Source organism: Lynx rufus, unplaced genomic scaffold (assembly GCF_022079265.1).
Source record: "Lynx rufus isolate CCGP_SWC_20201006 ecotype Redwood Valley unplaced genomic scaffold, mLynRuf1.p SCAF_20, whole genome shotgun sequence".
Classification (NCBI taxonomy): domain Eukaryota; kingdom Metazoa; phylum Chordata; class Mammalia; order Carnivora; family Felidae; genus Lynx; species Lynx rufus.
The window spans coordinates 14,320,624-14,343,244 of NW_025814835.1; the positions used below are offsets into that span (position 1 = coordinate 14,320,624).

General features: G+C 43.2%; 1 protein-coding gene across 2 annotated transcripts in view; it reads right to left on the bottom strand.

Annotated features, from left to right (window-relative positions):
* ZCCHC2 (zinc finger CCHC-type containing 2) overlaps positions 1-22,621 on the bottom strand; it is a 63,622-nt gene that overhangs the window by 33,382 nt on the left and 7,619 nt on the right. For both annotated transcript variants that reach the window (XR_006963268.1, XM_047086157.1), the window contains exons 2-5: positions 13,564-13,675; positions 10,420-10,496; positions 8,066-8,137; positions 3,878-3,990 (exon numbers count right to left, since the gene is read on the bottom strand). Coding sequence is in view for 1 of the 2 variants with exons in the window: in XM_047086157.1 (XP_046942113.1) it covers positions 3,878-3,990; positions 8,066-8,137; positions 10,420-10,496; positions 13,564-13,675 (374 nt within the window). In the remaining variant the exon portion in view is untranslated. The remainder of the gene's footprint in view (positions 1-3,877; positions 3,991-8,065; positions 8,138-10,419; positions 10,497-13,563; positions 13,676-22,621) is intronic.

A 22,621-nucleotide genomic window follows, 5' to 3' on the forward strand; every position in this document is an offset into this window, starting at 1 on the left:
TGGCTCAGTTAAGCGTCTGACTCCTGACTTCAGCTCAGGTCATGATCCCACAGTTCGTGAGTTTGAGCCCCGCATTAGGCCTGCATTGCCAGAGCAGAGCCTGCTTGGGATTCTGTCTCCTCCTCTCTCTGCCCCTCCCCTGCTTGCTCTCTCTCTCTCCAAATAAATAAACTTAAAAAAAAAAAAATCATCACTAACTGAAAAATACTATATTACTAAAGATAAGTTGTAAAAACCACTAAGATTCAAAAAGATAAATTGATAAAGGACAGCTGATCTTACAAAATATAAAAATGGCTAAACTTACAAAAAAGATACTGAATTTCACTAATAAAGAAAATGAAAATTAAGCCAATGAGATCATCATTCACCTGTCAAATTAGCAAATCTTTTTTAAGTGATACTCAAAGCTAGTCAAGCTGTGATAAACAAGGAAGTTCAAACACTAAGAACATGTACTCCTACTTACATAACTTTTTCATTAAAATAATAATAATATATGTGTTATTAGGGATCCTAAAAGAGGATCCTACTCTTTATATCAGTAAATCAATTTCAAAGAATCTCTCTTCAGTAATTACTCATAAATCTGGAAAATGTTTTAGGCACAAAAATGGTTGGGGCGCCTGGGTGGCACAGTCGGTTAAGCATCCGACTTCAGCCAGGTCACGATCTCGCGGTCTGGGAGTTCGAGCCCCGCGTCAGGCTCTGGGCTGATGGCTCAGAGCCTGGAGCCTGTTTCCGATTCTGTGTCTCCCTCTCTCTCTGCCCCTCCCCCATTCATGCTCTGTCTCTCTCTGTCCCAAAAATAAATAAACGTTGAAAAAAAAAAAAAAAAAAGGTCAAAACTCTGGAAAATACCCCAGAAAATGGTCTTTCTTCCTCAATACAGAGAAAGAGTCAGAGGAATGATGTACGGCCAGATGGGGAAGATATTCTGTAGCCACTCGAAATGATCTTGAAGAATTAAATAAAAAATGCTTAGAATTTGGGAACATAGGATAGAAAACTGCACATCTAATATTACAGGCAAAACAAAAAAAAAAGGAAAAATGAAAAAGGCCAATATTAAGTTATTTGAATAACTGTCATCTTTTCATTACTTTTCTGTGTCTTCCAAATGTTCTACATCGAGCAGTTGTCAGATTTACCAAGAAAGCCCCAAACTACCTAAATACACTGAATGACTATATGGAACACTGTAACACAACAAGATTGTATTATATTTTATCACTCCGAATTGGAGCAGTATGCAGAATTCTGAGGCTATTGCTGGTCAGCCACGGGATCACGGGCAAGGTCAGGAGCTCGGTTTGAACCCGAGGCCTAGCAGCACGCAGCGTCAGGCTGGAACAAAGCGCACCCTGAAGCCAGCACAGCCAGGGTAGCGGCACACAGCGATCTGCTCCCGAAGACGTAAAGATGCACACTCTGTGGCTCCCCACACCCCACAGGCTGCCATTCGGCATCCTCACTCCCTCCTCCAGCGCAGATGCCCCTCCACCCCCCCCCCCCAAGTGTCACAGCTGGAGAAGCTCCCTCCTGAGCCACTTCAGAGGCAGTGGTCTGAGAGCCTGCTCGACGAGCACTCCACGGACCACGAGCATCTCTGAAGCCTACCGGAATCCCAGGACAGTGCACACGGCGGGCGGGACTGTGGAGTCTGAATCTGCACCTCAACAACATCCCCAGGGATGCATAAGCCCATGACTTCTGAGTAGCGCAGGAGACCCAGGAATTCAACCAACTCTTCCTCACCATCACCACCCACCCTCACCGGCCTCAACCCTGGAAAGCTGTGACCACGCCCTAGCGCTCCTGTTCTTTCTCTGAACCTTCCTGCCGTGCCCTCTGCGAGGCCCCACGTATCCAGGCTCTTTAAGGAACAGATCTGCACCTCCTTATTCAGACCAAAATCCCACTAGCCCCTGGGGTCTGGCTGTCCTCACGGCCCGTTCGGGTGGGGTGCCCATTCCCCACTCACAAGGGCTGCAAGGGTGGGGGCACCCCCTCAAAGCCGCCTTTCAGCCACTGCACCTGCCAAGGTGGTCACACACCTACCTTCTGGTCGTGTTCCCACATTCGTACTCAGCTTGGCCCCCGCCTGTCTCCTCCACCCCCAGCGTTCCATAGTCCTGGGGGACTTCAAACTCCACGTGGGTGAGCGGCAAACCCTTCGAGCTCTTTGCTTGGCTGCCTTTCCACCAGTGACCTCTGTCTTCCATCTCCTCTCTTATTCCAGTCATTTACTTCCACACGCACATCCTGGACCTTGTCACACGATGAACAAATGGATACACTCTCCTTCCCAGATTTCGGCTTCTCTCTATTGAGGAGTAAACACTCACCCCTTCTTCCCAGCCCCACCCAACCTGAAAAGGCTCACCGGGTGCCCCCCTCCCCCGTCAGAGGCAGAGGGCCGCTATACTAAACAACGCCCATCTCTGCTCACCTCTGCCTCAGCAAGGCTACTTCACTGGGCCGTCTCAGACTCGGCTCAGAGGGCAGAAAGGAAGTCCCACTCAAGCCCTGACTCAAAGCCACAGATGTTCCAACGTTGCTTTTCCTTATTTTACTTACTAATAACTGGAAGTTTCCAATAAAACAGCATTTATTTCCTCGGCCATTACTCCTTAATTTCTCTCCCCTAAAGGGAAGCCCTCAGAGAGGGGCGAGCAAAACAATTACCACCCACTACGGAGACCACACCCCAAACCTCTAACAATCACCAGGAACTCTCTCACCTCAGAACGCCCTAACCCACACATTTCAGGCTCATTTCAACTTGATTCTGTCTGCCTACTTACTTGCTTACTCCCTGACACCTCTTCTCCAGCTGCGGTTCACTCTACGGTCAGACTCCATCTTCGCTCTGTGAATGTGTCCAAAAACCTCACACTCTTCCCTAAATTCCCTTGCCCCACCTGTCCCTTCATCACATCCAAGAACGTCCTTATCCAACGACCTGCTATCCTAACACTTCAACCTGAAATGCTCGCAAGATGTTTTCAAAATCCACACAGCACGACAGACTGATACCACTATCATTTACTGATACTCAATGGGCTCCAAACCTGGCCAGCTTACGGGGTTTCCTTTATCGGGTTGTTCATCACCCTCCCCCGCAACTACTGTTTAAGTCCCTTTTGCTCTCAAATACTTGATCCCCGCCCCCCCCCCTTATATCCACTCTTAAGCAAACTCTTACTTTAGGGAAAAAAACACAAGCCATCAGGCAAGAGATCCTTCAACTTCCCATCACGAAACAAGTACATTTACCCACATCCACACCCGTCCTGCCCACACAGGACCTTGTGCCACCGTTGCTGAGCTCGCCGGTGTGTTCGCCTCTTCGTCACGGCCCGGGCACGCAGGGTGCTCCGGGGGCCAACCCACCCCCGGGCCTCAGCCAGCGTGGACACACCATCACCGGGCCGAGCCATCACCGCTGCAACCTCGCCACCGGACAGAAGAGCAGGCGTGCGAGGGAGTGTTCATCTCCCTTCACCTTCCAACCTGTTAGCCTGATCTTCCGTCTTACTTGACAACTTAGAACAAAAAACATTTCCCAAGTTGAGTTCTTGGACAAGGAACCCTTTCAATAAATATTTTATGGAGAAAATAGGAGGTTCACTGAATGTCTGCAGATTTTAGAAGCAATTATTCATGATATCAGAGAGCCAAACGATAAAAATAATTAGTTTGATGTTTCCTGCTGTGAGCCTAGACCTAAAATAACATGTAGATAAAAAGTCCATTTTAAAAAGTACTCCACAGAAAAAATCTCTTGTCATCTCCCTCAAACTCCGTTCTAAGTCCTCCACTGCCAACGAACCTGTCTGTGATGCTGTGGTGACAGCATCAGGCAAACTGTTACCTTAGGATGGGCTCTAGGTCAGGATGTCGCCGTTCTTCCCTTTTCAACGAACCCTGATTCAGGGCTCTTAAGATGGTCTTGTCAAAAGTCTCGGAAGACACTTCCTTTGGGAGCTAGAAAAGAAAAACCGCAAGGCCAATGTTAAGTTTCTCACTTACTGCTAAGTATGTTACAAATCAGAGGCATAAAGGGAGACAAATGTCTCTTGCTCAGTAATCATCCCAAAGCAGTTCCTCTCTACATCTTCAAGACATAGGCCCCGTACTGAAGCAGCATAGATCTTTCTACTAGGAAAGTCTTCTGCCTTCTGGGCACACACATCGGGGCTCTGCAAAGGTGCAGAATAACCCCGGCAGGATTCAGTGTGCTTCTGGGACACGCCTGCATATCCCTCACATTCTAAGTTCCACATGCCACACGAAAATGACACCCACGCCAAGGTTCTTTAGTTAAACGGAACATTCTGCATAGCGTAGCTACAATTATTTTAATCCTCAAATAGTACTCTGTGAAGTGTTATCCCTGCATTTATAGTGATCACCTTAGTACCTCCTGTTTCACATCTGAATCCCAGGCAATGTCAGACCACCAGTGCTATGCACCAAATAAAAAGAAACATGGGGTGAAAATTCTCCATCCTGCTTACATAAAAAGCACTAATTGAAGGGTTAGGAACCTTTCCCTCAACATGATGAAGGTGCCCTCACAGCAATGGACCAGAAACCACAGACACACACACACACACACACACACACACACACACACACACACACACAAAATAATCGCTGGGCCAAGAAAGTTTTTATTTAAAAAACAAAATTTAAGTCATTCTGTTTATTAACTAGCTTCTTAAAATTCCTAATAAATTGATTCATAAAATTAGCTTTCTGATGTTTGAAACTTGACTTCTGATGGTCTTTACACAATGAACTCCTGGATTACCGGTACTTTCACTAACATTAAGAGTAGAGCCATTCACGCAGTATCGAAAGCGCTGCAGGAACAGAACAATCTACACAAATTGTCAGTTTACATGTTGAACTGGAGAACCCAAAGCAAGTATTCTTTTGACAAACAAGCGTTTTGAGTCAACGATTCCGAAATGGAAAATTTAACAACAACAGCATAAAGTATTACTAATTTTAGGCAGTGAGACTATGGCATCAAGATGTTTTGTCAGAATGAAGCTCTTCCTGGTTCTTTTATAACCCGGTAAGGCTGAGGGCCTTGCTGGCCACGCACCACTGTGGAGGGCATGTCCTCTGATCACTAACAGGAAGAAACAAGTTCTGCATCTACACATTTCCCCAAAAATGGCTATTTCAACATTTACACTTAAATACTATTTTAATACAGATGAAGGACACTAGGCATATTTCATATTGCCCATTTTAAACATATCTCCTGAATTTCTGTACACAGCCAAAGAAAACCTGCTTCAGTGGGGAACTATGTTTCCACTATCGAATCACTGATGGTTCTTCTAAGTGCAGGAAGGCAAGAGTATATAAATTTTCACCTAGTCAATGACTGTTCATGTGATTGGGCAGAGTGCGGATATGCAGTCATCAGTATTTGCAAAATGCTTTATTTTCAAGTGGTTTTTATCTTCAATTTCCAAGGACTATTTCCAGTCCTAGAGGAAGGCACATTTGCTAAAAATACAGCTTTAAATCATGTCTCTTCTATTCTAGTCCCTTCTGAATTTCCTCACCTCGCGGTCTTCCTTCCAGTACCCAGACTCCCAGAGCTGGGCCCCAGCTCAGCCTTGAACCAGCTCAGACTACTGGAAGATCTTTCTCCTCACTATTACAAGCTTCTCTTTAAAAACACTGAGGCCTAATGGAGAACCATCTACAAAACCCCATTACAATTTACTTTTTGTAACTCTTCTCGTTCAACACTCATCCACTCAATCAACAAATATTCAAATCGAACCCTGTCCCAGGTACTGTTTTAGGCACTGTGGATATAGCAGTGAAAGATGCAACAAATACCCTGCCTCCACGGAGCTGCCATTCTCGCAATGAGAAACAGACAGGTGTCAGATGCAGTTTCTAAGCAGCAACAGCAGGGGAAGGGGGCTTGGATGCGAGGACAGAGGCTGCCATATACACGGAGAAAAAAAGGACTGGAAAGCACTGACCTCAAACTCACTCTTCCACATTATAGCAAACAGTAAGTGCAGTTAAACAGCATCTACAAAAGTTAAAGGTTGTTAGTATGTACAGGCTATCAAAAGGACATGTTTTGCTCTTAACTTTTGTAGATGATTTTAAAAGGAAGGTAAAAAGGTGAAAAGATATGTGGTTGACTTGAGGGGATATTTTATAATAGGCAATTAGCCTCGAAGCATACAATGTTGCCAATCTTTTAACGTAACTTGATATGGCATCTGTCCTACTTTAGAAAAATTCTATGTTCAAATGTTGGCTAACTGGGAGGATCATAACCATGATTCTGAAGACTGAATCAGTTATTGGGGGCTGTCTTTTTTTAGAGCACTCGAGCTTTCAGAAAAATTGCAGGACTGAAAAAATGAAATCTGTCAAGACAAAGAACCAGCCAAAGCTTAGGGAAACCCAAGAGGAGAGACTCTGCCGGGTGCCAGGCCCCAGGCTGGCAGCCGGTCATGTGCTCTCTCATTAAGTCTCTCAGCACCACGTGGGATAGGCTGGTAGCACCCCCACCCTAACACGTTAGGTAACCGGCCTTGACGGGTGGCACCGCAAGGTATTTCAGCCTTAGCCTCTATATCCCTGCAACTTACCATCGAGCATTAGAATTCTGTCACGGGAAGGGCAACACAAGAAAAAGAAACAAAGCACGTTGCTCTCTGACCCAAATGACACCTGCTCTTGATGACCTGCCCTTAAACCTTGATAGATTTACTCTGTTGAGATGGAAGAGTCGGACATAAACAGAAGAGATGCTGTAAGTGCACGTGCAGCCGTGGTCCAGGGCGGCCCTCCCAGATGCCTTCAACAGGCAGACCGCCAGCGGGGAGCTATCGTCTCCTTTCTCTGGAAGACAGCACACACACACCCGGTCCTCCCACGGCTCCCTCTCCTTCCTCACCACGCTGTCTACAGCTGACGGCTCACAAGCTTATGACCTTCGACAAGTGGAAATGCACGGCCCTCCCATCTTTACACGCAGTTAGGTCACTATCCTGAAGTAACAGAAGGCATTCTCATCTCTGAACCAAGAGGGCCCAGTTCAGAGTAAGCTGCAGGAAAATATTCAAGCTGTCCCTGGGTATTTCCAGCGGAACAAACACACTGACAGTCCATCCAACAATGTCCTCCTTAGAGCCAGCACTACCACGCTGCCCCAAGTTCCGCAAGCTGGGGACGAAGAGCCTCTTTCAGCTTTAAGAATGGAGACCCGCAATTTAAAAACCAGCACCGTCCTGAAAATTTCAGATGTTGTAAGTTCAATAACCACATCACACCTTGACCCAAAAGTCAGTAACCGAGTTGGGAAAGTTTCCTGTTTCTGGACTTTGTTTTATCTCCTTATTAACAAGAAACTTTAAAATATATTTGCTTATTGTAAAATAGCGAAGGTACTGGTTAACCATTTAAACCTGTTTCCTCCTTTTAAAACTGAGCTCTATCCATACACACTTCAATAAAATGAAATTAGCGTCAAAGGAACAGGCACGAATTTGAACAAAATGACTTAAGAAACCTTTTACTTCTGCAAATCTGTATGTTTCCACGATCCCTTATTCTCAATACTCTGTGTCTCTATCACAAGGGGAAGCCGGAACTCAAAGAAGGAATCGATGGACACGTGTTTAAGGAAATCCACAGATGGAGCCGAAGAGCTGTCACCTCTAAGAACCACAACAAATCCTAACAAGCCTCAACTCATTTTGCAGACGCACTCTTCCACAAGAAGTACCCTTGCAAGCTGCCACCATTAATAGTTATCTCGGCAAGGAACCAGGAATCAGGTTCCTTTTTTTTTTTTTTTAACATGGAAAATCCTTCGTTTCCTTGTATCGGTAACGTAAGAAAATTTACGTTTAGAATAACAGGACATTTTGTACAGACAGTGGAGAGTTCTAAGTCAACCTTTATATAACGTGGTTAAATCTTCTTGGTGTCTGTTTTGATATTGAGGTTTTTGGTTCTACATATTATGTAAAAACCATTTTAACAACAAAATCTATAATTTTACCTTCAGTAGAAATTCTTGTAGTTCTTGGTGGGTTTTTGTTACTGTTGTGACTGAAAGATCAGACCAATTTACCTGATTTAAAAAAAACACACATATTATATGGTTATTTCTTAGGCGGGAACCAGATGAAAAAAAGCCATGTGTAAAACAAAGGGCCTTACTTAAATCTTAAGATTAACAATTAGAAATATAAAGTTAATCTGGCATTGTCAGAATTTCTTCAAAATTGTTAAAGTTAACTGTACATTAACATACTCTACTCAAAAAACTTTAATAATTCCTTTCAAATCGCATGGTTCTTTTAAAAAGTTGCCTTTAAAAATGTGACTGTATTTTAGTAATTTTTCAAAAGGGCAAGTTGAAGGACTCTAAGATGATACTTGACGGTATAAAACTATATACCAAGAAAGGTAAAAATTGTACCTCCTGGAACTTATTACATATAAATTCTTCAGAGAAATAACTAGAGTTTACTGCTCCTCTGTGGTAAGTACTATAGTATTATTTTTATGGGGATTTATGGCTTATGAAGAGATTTCATCTTTACCTCAACTCTTTAAAATCCTATTAAAGTGTGGAGGGCAGGTCTGACTACCTCCATTTTCAGATGGAGGAACTAAAATTCAAAATGGTTAATGTACTTAGACGTGACCCTAAGTGAGCAGAAGAGCCAGACTGGAATCTATTATGCCATTTTACCTCTCAGACACTTTGAATTTCATGGACTTGGTGACGGTCCACTGATAACGTCTACATTACAATTATCTGAGCCAAGTAGACACTCAAACTGTGCAAATGCCTAAGGCTCACCAAGTAATCATACCATTATTAATCAGATATTTAAGAACAGATGCAAAATTGTATCTACCAACCCTTAAAGCAAATATCCTTATTAACTGGCACATCTTTTAGATGTTTTTTAATTATTCAACGTTCGTTGAGCAGCTACTTATGTGAGACACTGTTCTCAGTGAAAGGGACACAGGAGGGGACAAGACAGCCAAAGTCTCTGCTGGCTGAGGTCAGGGTCTAATTCGTGGAGACCGATTACAACAAATGAATATTTAAGAATTCCCATCAGTGAGCAGGGCTCCAGAGACAATGAACACGGCGTGGCACAGGAGCAGGACAGCACGTCAGAAGGGTGCCAAGCAAGACCTCACGGGAGGGAGCGTTTAAGCCAGGCTAGGACTTGAAGGGACACGAGCTGTGCCATGGTCTGGGGAAGACTGTTCCAGAGCTAAGCTGGGGATGAAAAAGGCTTTCAGGAAGGAACAAGCTAAGAGCTCCAGCAACAAAAGGAGAGCTAGTGTAACTGAATGAAGAGAGCACGGCGGCTTATGCCATGCGTTACAAAAAGGTTAAGTAAAACATTCGGAGATAAGGATTTAAAATTTGTAAACTGAGGATACGTCTCCCACAAAGCAGAAGCCAGAGTTCTGAAATTCATTCACCAAACATACTAAGCAAGTCAGATATGGCGGGATGACGGAGGATGAAGATTCCTGCTCTCCACTAGATACTAACCAACTAGAGAGGAAAAACATGTAACCCAAATAGAAGAGTCTGGAAAATTTATGATGGTGGCATGCCTTGAATGAATGGAAACACATTCTGCTGGAGGATCAGAAATGACTTGGTGACAAAGGTACAGCTAAAGTGTGGCAAGCAATACCTTTGGGGAGGAACTGAAGTGAGGGAGCACAGAAACGTGGCGTCGGTCCGTTTGGCTTCAAGGCGTTCAGTCCAACCTCAGGAGAAAGGGCCAGACAGTGAAGCCCAAGCAGGGAGGAATAAGGAAGACGTGGACAAGGAATCCACATTACAGTCAACAGGCAAAGGGGAGACATGGGGAGTAACAGAGCCGGACTCTATGGTTAATTAGACAGCTGTCTGAAGGACAGCATGACAGGAAAGCAATTAGAGATGAGAGGACAAGGCAACAAAGGCCAGGGAATAAAACCTTCATGGAGAAAGAAGAGGAAGAGAAAAGTATCAGGGAAAAACCATTCCAGGAAAAGACAATGCCCGTGATCTTGATTTAAAAAATACTAGTGAAAATGCTTACTTTTACTTTTAAAGACACAACTTCCACCTTAAATTGAAGGCTCTTATTTATTTTGAATAAAATCATCAGAGTAATTTCAATGTGACACAATTAAAAACTCAGCAAACCATGCAGTACATACTGAAAACAGTACATTCCCTTAGTAAGGACAAACTTACGTATACATACAGCTTCTTCTTAAATTAGCAAACCCACTGTAAGTTTTTCCAAAGATCAATTTTTCATTTTTCCCCACAAGGTCATTTAACAGTACATGGGACATCTATTCGGGGCGAGAGGGGCTTACTTTGAAGGTGTACTCCCAATATTTGTCAGCCCTTTTTCTCTGGACTCCTTTCAACATTATCTTCTCGATGTGCACAGCTGAAAGAAAGAAAACATGCTGACGTGTTCTACAGAGACTAGACGCGTGTTTCAGTTACCCATTGACAAATGTTGAACAATTAAGCTATTTATCTTCATCTTTACTACTGGTCTTAAACCATGAAAAAAACCAAAAAAATGCAGAAGCATAGCAATGTGCCGTTCATCCACAATTTTTTTTCTATATCCATTCAGCATGCTGAGTGCCTAAAGAGTTTCAAGCATTCCGCTGAGCACCAAAAAAATAAAATAAAATAAAATGCACCTACAATAAAGATTCGTTTTCTAGAGGACAATCTTCAAAACTGCTTGTTATTCAAATTATCACAAATATAGCACTTTATTCAATTATTTATGCTTGGTAGGTATAAACCAAAAGAGGTATAGTTTTTGTTTACATTGAAAAAAAAACCTTCAAAAGTAATGTATTAAACTGATAAAAAGTTCTTTCCAATTGGGAATTTAAAAACTGTTCAACATGACCCTTAATATCATATAATGGCATTACAAACGTTAAAATGAACTATGAAGGTTCACTATAGCAGAATTTTTCACAATGTATTACACAGATAAAATCGTGGTCATAAGTTACATTAGGAACTCTGAATTGAACTAGGTAAGATGATCAGCTTGTTAATGAAGAAGCAGGCAAATGTGCAATCCCCCGAATTACTCATGTTACACATCCTTTAATAAAAGTATCATCTTGGGGCACCTGGATGGCTCAGTCAGTTAAGCCTCTGACTTTGTCTCAGGTCATGACCTCACGGTTCATGGGTTCGAGCCCCACGTCAGGCTCTGTGCTGACAGCTCAGAGCCTGGAGCCTGCTGTCTCCCTCTCTCTCTGCCCCTCTCCCATTCACGTGCTCTCTCTCAAAAATAAACATTAAAAACATTTTTTTAGGGGCGCCTGGGTGGCGCAGTAGGTTAAGCGTCCGACTTCAGCCAGGTCACGATCTCGCAGTCTGTGAGTTCGAGCCCCGCGTCGGGCTCTGGGCTGATGGCTCAGAGCCTGGAGCCTGTTTCCGATTCTGTGTCTCCCTCTCTCTCTGCCCCTCCCCCGTTCATGCTCTGTCTCTCTCTGTCCCAAAAATAAATAAACGTTGAAAAAAAAAATTTTTTTAAATAAAAAAAAATTAAAAAAAAAAAACAAACATTTTTTTAATTAAAAAAATAAATAAATAACGAAAATATCATCTTTCAGGAAGTAAATCTCTTTACAAATTGAAGAGAGCCAGTCTACTAACCATAATATAAGGACTTAAGGGAGGGAAAAAAAAAAACTGTTGCTCAGGGTATAAATAGAAGAAACAGCACTTAAGCAATAATGAGACTGGCAGTAATGAACAAGATAAAGGTCACAGGGAAGAAGTCAGGAGAGTGACTCCACAGACTGGGGTCCTGTTAAATTCAGGGGTCGGGAGATGGAGAAGGAAAGGAAGGGATTTACTTGGAGAGGAAGAAGCTAAAATAGATGAAGCAGAAGACAGAAAGTAACAGAAGTATACAGGAAGAATGAAGATTGTTCTAGATCAGGGACTGTGGGCAATGAAACATAAGATACAGAAATTCGCTGGTAAGCATTCATAACAGACCGAGGAGATACCATTACCAGTATTTTGTGCCAACCTTCCAAATATATAGTGTCTGATGGCCGCTTCTGGGATAATTCCCAACCCCCGCCGCCGTGGGCGAGAAATGTTGAGGATGGAAACGCAAGAAAATCTCAAAAGCCAGGTGAGAAGCCCACAACTCCTGACCAGCGGCAGCACAACAGCGGCTAAGTGGAGGAGGGGAGGGTCTGCCACTTTCAACAGCTTTCCTGCTACCTTCCGTGAGGGACGATGCTATTTAAGAAAAACCGTCTGAACTAATCTACATTCAGAAATACAAAGCAGCTCCACTTCTGCAAACTGGCGGGCTAATAAGTAAGGGGCAGGGGACCACTAGGGCATTATGTGTAAGGGAACGTGGCTGGGTCTTCGGCCTTGGTCTCAAGTTACCCCTGTCATGACCGATCGGAATCAAGAGGAGGGAGATGAAGTACGGTGGGGAATGGCTGGTAACAGGAGACCCTCCAACCCTCAGAAATTAAAACTAAGAAGCACAGAGTACACACATTTGTTTAAAAATAAAGAACATAAGAAAAGTCACCTATAGTACCACCTTACGGTTGTCAGCATTTGGATGTAGTCTTTTGTTTTTCTAAAGCATTTTTATTAAAAAAAGAAGAAAAAGACCTTCGTTGTAAAAGCAAACTCTGCTTTAGGTTACTCACAGATGCAGCGGGGCTGGTTGAAGGAATCTATGAGTCAAGTAGTTTAAGGGTCTTGAATGGCCCTGAATAGGTAATTATATAAACTTTTTTTAAACATTAAACATTCATACCTGTTTCTCCTGAATGAGGAAAAATGTACAACACCAGAAAGATGACTGATGGGACCGAAAGAAGACAAAATGATGTCGTTCTAAGCTGCTATCTCTGAGCGTGAGGTACACATCTGAGGCCGCCCAGGTGGTACATACACTTTCCATCTCTGTTTTCCCCTCAACAATTATTCGCCCAGGGTAACGGACTCCCAAAAACGAAGAGAAGTGAGCATATGAACTCATTTCCTTACAGATGACAACGTCCTTCCAATGCCACCATCCCAGTCCTCCTGAAAACTGCATTTCTGCAGGAAGCATAGACTTGTAACACATGGCTTCACTTTCTAACAGAGAACTTCTGTAAAATTTCTTTTTTCAGCAGATGCTGAGCACATTCTCCAGATAAAGCACTTTCCCAAACACTTTAGGAATACATTAAGGATTCCGCCCTCCAGAAGTGTGCAACTAGACTTAAGGCGACCGACCACAAGGCAGAACCAGGTCGGCACAAGCCAGGCTGGGCCAAGTGCTGTAAAGCAGGAGCCCAGATGCAGACTCAGAAAAGTGGGGGCCGGGCGTCTGAGCCAAACCTAGGACCTGTAGATTTCTCTACTCCAAAAAAAGAGGGAGAAGAGTTGGGTCAACCAACGTAAACAGTGCTCTGCAGCCGTCCCCAGTAAGGGGACAGAAAACCTACCTTCTCGCTGGGCTCTGTGCGGCGCCGCAGGAAGTCCGTCGTGAGGTATCAGGGCTCGTGCCAGTACGCTGGCCTCATGACTCTGCAGGTAGTCACCGTGAGCGGAGTCACTCTAGAGAAGAAAGAGAGGCACGTGTTCATCCACTCCACAGACTGAGAACAGACAACTCCGTCCAAATAAACCAGAGTCAAGTCTTATGCTTTTAACAGAAACTATCTTCACGGCAATTTTAGACACCAGATAGGTGATTACACAGTCAAGGCAGAAAGGCACAAATTGTAAAAGGTATTCACCGGTAAGGAAAAAGAGAAGCATCAATACTTATTTTCACTTAATAGTAATATTCTATCAATTATTTACTGTCCCAGTTTTCTTGGGACACATTGCACGTTGTTACTCAAAATTCCCAACGATGTCAAGTCTAACCAAAGTGATCAGAATCAAAGGAACACATATAAAAGATGCTCTCCTCTATGCTAACCCTCCACATATACAGGAATTGTATTTTTTACGTTAATTACTAAGCAATTTTTATTCACTGCTTGATTTTAGTGATAATCTAACAAGATGCTCTGGTAGGGATAAGTTTTACAAAAGGTTATTATCAAGATCTGCCAAATCTTTCTGAATAAGAATGTGTACAGACAGTGAGTTTACTGTAGTAAATTAGTAATGTTTAAACCACCTAACGGCGACTGGGTGCTCGGGAGTTTGCTCAGCCCATCACGGTCATCCGTGAACTGGAAGAAGTTTTACTCCAAGGAGAATGGCTGCTTGGGAGTCAGAGAGGCCTCCTAACCTTACACCTGTCCAGAACCAAAGCACTGGCACGTATATACTGTTATCACAACACACTGATTAAGCCAAAAAATAAAACAGCCTTACTAATAACAGTTCTTTATCACAACTCACATCTTACCCCTTTCACGTTTGGAATCTCAAAGTACTACTCAGACCAAAACCACCTCAGTTTCAAGAGACAATTACAATTCTATAAATCTGCAATAAATAATGTATGTTAATTTTTAAAAATTGTGTAGGGGCGCGTGGGTGGCTCAGTCGGTTGAGCCTCCAACTTCAGCTCAGGTCATGATTTCGCAGCTCATGAGTTCAAGCCCCGCATCGGCTCTGTGCTGACAGCTTGGAACCTGGAGCCTGCTTCAGATTCTGTGACTCCTTCTCTCTCTGCCTCTCCCCCATTCATGCTCACTCGCTCTCTTTCTCTCTCAAAAATAAATAAAAACATTAAAAAAATACGTAAATAAAAATTGTGTAAATTTAGAAATGAAGTAAAGAGAAGACCCTACGCTTCCCAAGAATCCTAATTGAAAATATTTTGGGGCTCCTGGGTGGCGCAGTCGGTTAAGCATCCGACTTCAGCCAGGTCACAATCTCGCGGTCCGTGAGTTCGAGCCCCGCGTCGGGCTCTGGGCTGATGGCTCAGAGCCTGGAGCCTGTTTCCGATTCTGTGTCTCCCTCTCTCTCTGCCCCTCCCCCGTTCATGCTCTGTCTCTCTCTGTCCCAAAAATAAATAAAAAAAAAAACGTTGAAAAAAAAAAAAAGAAAATATTTTGTTCTGCTGTCTAATCCTGCATGCTAGCCTGACCCTGGGTCTGGGCTGCCAGGTTATAGCTCTATTTCTGGGAATAAAGCATCGCATCAGATACTCCTGGGAGCTAAGCTTCAGCCTTATAGTTTGTCTTCCTGTAGAAACTCGAAGAAATAAGTATTTGTCTCTACAGAACCACTTAATGAGAAGGAAAGCAAAGATCTCTTTGTCAACATCCAATTTCCAAAACATTTAACATGATGGCATTCACCAATTTTCAAAATTACAGTAAAAGGCAGACACAGGAATTCTTCTAACAACAAACTTACCTATATCCTATTCTAGACCATATAATCATTTACTGCAAAGGACTAAAACCACATTGGCCTAATACTGCTCTAAGGACTTCACAAATTGATATGAATAAAGCACTGTAATCCTCTCAAATACCTGTGTTAGCTGGAAGAAGTTTAGTTGAATACATTGACCATCTTTTATAGAATATTTTTCTATACTGCGCATATGTGGTTCATAAGTTAAAAATAACACCTTCAAATACAAAAGCAAAATATGCAAAAAAAAACAATCTTCATGTGGGAAATGCAATCAAAACCACAATGAGATACCACTTCACACCTATTAAGATGGCTATAATCCAAAAACACAGAAAACAGCAGCTATTGGCAAGGATGTAAAAAAACAGTGAGGCCGTGGTGGAAGACAGCACAACAGTCCCTCAAAAACTTAAAGAGTTACCATATGATCCAGCAATCCCACTCCTAGGTGTATACTCAAAAGAACTGAAAGCAACAACCTGAGCAAATGATTTTTTCCTAGTGGCATCACTCTCAATAGCCAAAAGGTCGAAACTCAAATGCCCCAATGACGGGTGAACAGACGAACAAAATGTGGCATATGTACACAACTGAGTATTATTCAGCCTAAAAAATACATGTTACAACATGGATGAATCTTGAGGACATTATGCTAAGTGAAATAAGCCAGGCACAAAAGGACAAATATTGTGTAATGCCATTTAAATGAGGTACCTAGGATAGTCACAATCAGAGACAAAGTAGAAATAGTGGTTATCAGCAGGGATGCCTGGGTGGCTCAATCGGTTAATCCAACTTCAGCTCAGGTCATGATCTCACAGTTCATGGGTTTGAGCCCTGCATCAGGCTCTATGCTGACAGCTCAGAGCCTAGAGCCTATTTCAGATTCTCTGTCTCCCCCTGTCTGCCCCTCCCCAGGTCCTGCTCTGGCTCTCTCTCTCTCTCCTCCAAAATAAACATTAAAAAAAAAAAAAAGCAATAGTGGTTACCAGGGCCTAGAGTAAAAAAAAGGGGAAGAGGAATAGTTGCTTAATGGATATAGACGTTCAGTTTGGGATAAAAGAGAAGTTCTGGGAATGGATAGTGGTGATGTCTGCACAATAATGTGAATGGACTTAATGCTACACTCAAAAAGGTGTTAAAATGGCAGACTTTATGTCCATGTATTTTACCACAATAGAACATAAAAAATGTTTATTTTTTATTATTTTTTTCAACATATGAAATTTATTGTCAAATTGGTTTCCATACAACACCCAGTGCTCATCCCAAAAGATGCCCTCTTCAATACGCATCACCCACCCTCCCCTCCCTCCGACCCCCCATCAGCCCTCAGTTTGTTCTCAGTTTTTAAGAGTCTCTTATGCTTTGGCTCTCTCCCACTCTAACCTCTTTTTTTTTTTTTATGTTTAAAATGATTTTATTACACTGCCTCCACAAATATATTGAAACAACGATGAGAAAGTAGTTTGCTCCACAATCAAGATCACATTTTTGAAGTCCCAAGTTACACACTTTAATAGCCAAGAAAAGGCCTCTTATTTAATAACCTAGAGAGAAAAATGGAGTTGGAGTTTCTATCTAAGGACATAAGTTCATCAACCCACAAAATACCTACTAATTAAGTCCCACCCCTCACAAATGTCAGCATGCATCAATGCTATAAAACCATTTATAGCACTTAGACTAAGTTTAGAAACTATCTAAATTTTTATTAAACTAATAAAATTGTAAATTTTATAATCTAATGCCTCATGAGCCACAGAGGTCACAATCAAGTTTACTGATCTCAACGGTGAATAACTCTCCATTCTTCCGTCTCCCATTGCCACGTGTCACATATGCTTTCTTAACTCTGAGTAGGGGGAAGGGAGCCATAAAATATGGGAACTACTGGTTTAATGGAATCTTATAGACAGGAATTACACCCACTGTTCTATCAAGTTCAGATTCCTGGGAAAACACACGATAGATGACATGGCAGAATTGGCATTCTACAAAGACTAGTTAGATGAAAGTGTTAGGACCAAGTGAAAAGTGGAGAATTTTTCTCTGCTTGGATTAAGAAGATGAAGCTTAAAAATTCTAAGCCTGCAAAATATGCACAGGAACACAAAATACATTAGAATGTGTGTGCTCTTCTTTCTGTAACTCATCTGAGCAAAGCCTTTTCTGTCCATGGCATGTCTGCACTAAGAGCTCCTGGTTAGCTCAAATCCACATGTCACGTAACACAGGCAGGCTGGACAGGTCGTTCATCCCAGAGATTACTCAGATCTCAGTTTTATACATGCGTATCCATCCCAACTATTGACGTGGGGTGTCTCAAATGTAGGGAAAGTCTGTGAAACAGTCAAGTGGCTGGACACTCTTCTCTGGTAATAAACTCCATCTACAAATAAAAGGAGGCCAATGTGACCGTTGTTCTGTTCTTTGTAGATGGAGTTTATTTTGGCTCATCTAACAATCTTCTACATGTTTCCTTTAGTCCCCTGATGTAGAATAAATTTAAAAATACCAAGATGGGGCACCTGAGTGGCTCTGTTGGTTAAGTTTGTGACTTCAGCTCAGGTCATGATCTCACGATTTGGGAGTTCGAGCCCTACATCAGGCTCTGCACTGACAGTGAAAGGCCTGCTTGGGATTTTCCCTCTCTTCCCCCCCCCCGCCCCTCCCCCATTCATGCTATCTCAAAGTAAATAAAACTTTAATTAAAAAAAAAAAAAACCAAGGAGGGGCACGTGGGTGGTTCAGTCGGTTAAGTGTCTGACTTCAGCTCAGGTCACAATCTCGCCATCACTGAGTTCGAGCCCCGCGTCGGGCTCTGGGCTGATGGCTCAGAGCCTGGAGCCTGCTTCTGATTCTGTGTCGCCCTCTCTCTCTGACCCTCCCCCATTCATGCTCTGTCTCTCTCTCAAAAATAAATAAACGTTAAAAAAAAAAAAAAAAACCAAGGCAATCTGTATTTTTTAAAAAAGCAGAAATTAAGACTGTCTCAGCTTTTTAAAAATGTACAAACTGGGGCGCCTGGGTGGCTCCGTCGGTTAAGCGTCTGACTTCAGCTCAGGTCATGATCTCACAGTTCGTGAGTTCAAGCCCCTCATCGGGCGCTGTGCTGAAGGCTCAGAGCCTGGAGCCTGCTTCGGATTCTGTGTCTCCCCCTCCCTCTGCCTCTCCCCTGCTTGTGCTCTGTCTCTCTCTCTCTCTCTCAAAAATAAATAAACTTAAAAAAATTAAAAAAAAAAACGTACAAACTTCTTCAGATGTCTGTACATTCATCCAATGAGACAGAGGATGCTAACATTACCACACAACAACCTCCTGTTAAGGTTTTGTGGTAGATTAAATATAGCTAGAAATACTTTGATACCCCTTCCACTGAAAGGTGGATCTAATTCCACAGCCAGCGGGTCTGGGCTGGCTCTCGAGGCTTGCGTGAACAACAGAATGAGGGAAGGAACATTCCGGGATGGGAGAGGGCAGGGCAAGAAGCCTTGCAAGCCTGGGCCTACCGAGACACCGTGTAAGAAGTGCCACCGCCCTGAGGATGCCACGCTAGAGAGACCACACTGAGATGACCTCCAGTCCCCAGCTGCATCTCCGGACACCCCACAACAGACAAGCTGTCCTTGCTCTTAGCGGCCTGTCTAAATCCCTGGCCCACAGAACCGTGAGAAACCATAACAAAATGGTGTTGATTTAAGCCAGTAAGTTTGGGGATAACTTGTTATACAGTTACAGATTTTAAACTCTCTTCTTTCAATAACCAAGGCTGCAACTAAAGCAGCTATTATTTATGCAAGATTCATAGAAAGCCTTGAATGTTAGAAAATGATTCGTTACTAGCAACAATACTGAGATGGCCAATTTTATCCATTTCGGTGGAAAAAGAGGGAAGAAGCTGGGAAGGATGTGAGAGTTACTCACTCCTCTTGAAGAGGCTGTGGAGGACCAGGCAGGCGCCTGCCTCATGTCTACTCCATGAAAGAGTGCACCCCAACCCAAAGTTCTGTCTGCACCCCCTTCCAGCACATGAGGAAAGGTAGAGGCCGTGTGAGAAGAGACGAGGCTGGTAAGCAGCGTGTGAAAGCTGTACCGTCCGTGACTGCAGCACCATTCAGAGGAGGGACAGCGACACTCAGCCGCTCCAAGACCGCCCAGGTGCATTTCTGCCAGGATTGCAGGCTCACTTCCTTCCGAACTTAGTGTGGCTACAAGTGTGGGGATAAGGTGATTCATCAAGATGAATGTGGCTGAAAGAACCATCTCAAAGCCAGGGTAAGTGCACTCTAGCTACTGAATGGGGGCGGGGAGAGAGGGCAGACAGTTCACTGAGCCCGCGTGTATTCTCTACCACCACGGCCCCCAGACCGGACTTGGCCACAGCGACTGCAGCTACACAAGTTCTCCTCACCATGACACTTGTGCACTAACGGCAGTGACCGGTGCAGAGTAGGGGTGGACTACAACTGAGTGGGTGGAACACGATGACAGATGGAAACATCACTGTATCTTTCTGTGCATTTTGCGGAACTCTGTGAATTCATTACAAATGTAAAAACCATTAAAATTGTTGAAGTTGTCTTTTCCAGAGAACTGAACTCATAGGATGTGCAATTAGGGAAGTTGACAAAAGAATGCTAAGGGCGGGCGCCTGGGTGGCTCAGTCAGTTAAGCGTCCAACTTCGGCTCAGGTCATGATCTCACAGCTCGTGAGTTCGAGTCCCATATCGGGCTCTGTGCTGTCAGCTTAGAGCCTGGAGCCTGCTTCAGATTCTGTGTCTCCCTCGCTCTCTGCCCCTCCCCTGCTCACAATGTGTCTCTCTTGCTCTCTCCTTCAAAAATAAATAAACATTAAAAGAAAAAAAGAAGGCTGATAAAGAAGGCTACTGAGGAGGAGAGCAGTGGAGAATGGAAGACAAGCGAGGGCAGCGGTTTTCACTCCAGGAAAACGTCACTGGCCTTGAGGTTTTCCTTGTAAAACTGCCTTCAGGTTGCTGCTTTCAACGTGAATAGCGCCATGTGTAGGTGGCACGTGTAGCTGACACGTGGACAGGTGGGAACTATACTGGACCACAAACTACAAAGGTATGGAAGGCCGGACAAAGGTATGGACAGCCTTCAGCTCCGGTGGGGAAACATTCCTGGAAGCATGCAGAAATGGAAGCTTACAGAGTTCAGAAAGGATCCTTGACAGTGACTTATCGGTTGGTAAATATGACAGATTGAGAAACACTGCAGTAGGAGGACTGTGTTTAACGCCACCTGTTAGAGGAGGCACCTTCCCTAACTAACAAAGCCACACACCACGGCTGTCATGAGGCACCCTCTCTGTATGCATGATGGCCTCTTCCACAAGAAGTACTCTCCAAACACTATGGGATCATGTTGTCGCTTCGAGCACCAGCAGTGAATTTCAATAATTTGATACTCCCCTCCCCAAAAGACAATTATATCGGGGTAAAGTCATGTCTCTTTACTATCCCAACAAGATATTCCTAATACGAAACAAAAACTTCCCCAACTCTTAGACTGTAGATGGCTCACTTCAGTGACCAAAGTTAAGTTTTCAATTTTCTGATCCTAAGCAAGGTACTATCTCAACTCCGTATCTGACTCCTGCTGGTCCTCAAATCATACATTGGAACTCAACTACGAACAACTACTCAAATAACAAAATGGTTTCTAATTTATGACTTTTTCCACTCTATCAAACATCATCCATACGTTTGCACCAATTTATACCCCCCCACACACACAAAAAAAATTAGTTAATTTGGACTATAAATGGTCTGATTTTAATAGATTAATAAATACACCTACTCAGCATTTCCTCATTGAAGATTCAGTTCAAATATATACTGTTCTATGCTTTTCACCTAAAGAAGCAATTCCTTTTATGATTTCCAAAAAAGTTGTGCCTAGAAGCTACAAATACTGTTAAAGTAGCTGAAAAATAGAAGTCCTACAAGACAAAAAAAAAAAAAAAACTTCCTAATGTACTTTGTTTTTTGTTTTTAAATTTTTTTTCAACGTTTATTTATTTTTGGGACAGAGAGAGACAGAGCATGAACGGGCGAGGGGCAGAGAGAGAGGGAGACACAGAATCGGAAACAGGCTCCAGGCTCTGAGCCATCAGCCCAGAGCCCGACGCGGGGCTCGAACTCACGGACTGCGAGATCGTGACCTGGCTGAAGTCGGACGCTTAACCGACTGCACCACCCAGGCGCCCCGTAATGTACTTTGTTTTAAAGTAATTTATCATATTGGTATTTTTCAGAGCCATGTCTAAAAAGCCTAAGCATAGGAAATTTTAAGTGATTTTGTATGATATATGCAATGCTGACCAAAAAAAAAAAAAAAAAAAGGGACACGATGTCTAAGCCTTTGGGGAACTTAAAATCTAGGCAGAAAGGTCAATTTTATAAGTTAAAAATATTTCAAAGTAATATTTTTGAAAAAAAACAGAAAAAAATCATAGAAGTACCAAATTTACAGCACAGAATATACACGCTACTGGAATTCAGAAGCAGCAAAGAATCACAGGGGCAATTCCAGAAAACATCATGCAAGAGGTGATGACATAGGCCAGCTTTGACTGGGAGGCATGATGTATGAAAAAAGTGGGGAAAAAGGGATTTTGAGTCCCAAGACCTACTGGAGGCCAGGCTCCATCCGTCACTGTGAGGCAGGTGAGATGATTAAATACTACTTTAGGAAGACATACTGGCAGGAGTATCCAACAGGTAAGAGGTAGGAAGGCTGACAGAAGTGGAATCCGTTAGGAATAAAGTCCCAAAAGAGAACGGTGACAGCAAGGATGAGGAAAGAGTAGATTCAGGGTAGGAGGGGAAGAGAGGATTAGGGTCATCAAGCAAATCAGAGTGGTAAGAAGTAAAATCGCTCCCTGAGAGAACCAGATTAGTCTGGAAGATTTTTTTTTTTTTCCTGAACCAACGATTCACGCTTTTCACACACATCACATTTAAAGAAAGCGTCAGTGGCTGTTCTAGGAAGACACACCACTGGCGCGCACACACGTCTCCTCAATGGCTTTCACAGCAGCGTGTTGACAACCTACTCCTCTCACCAGACTGTCAAGGTCCCCTGTAACCCAAACCCTATCAGCTCTTCCAACTGTTGCATTTCTGTTCATCCACTGCAAATTGTGCT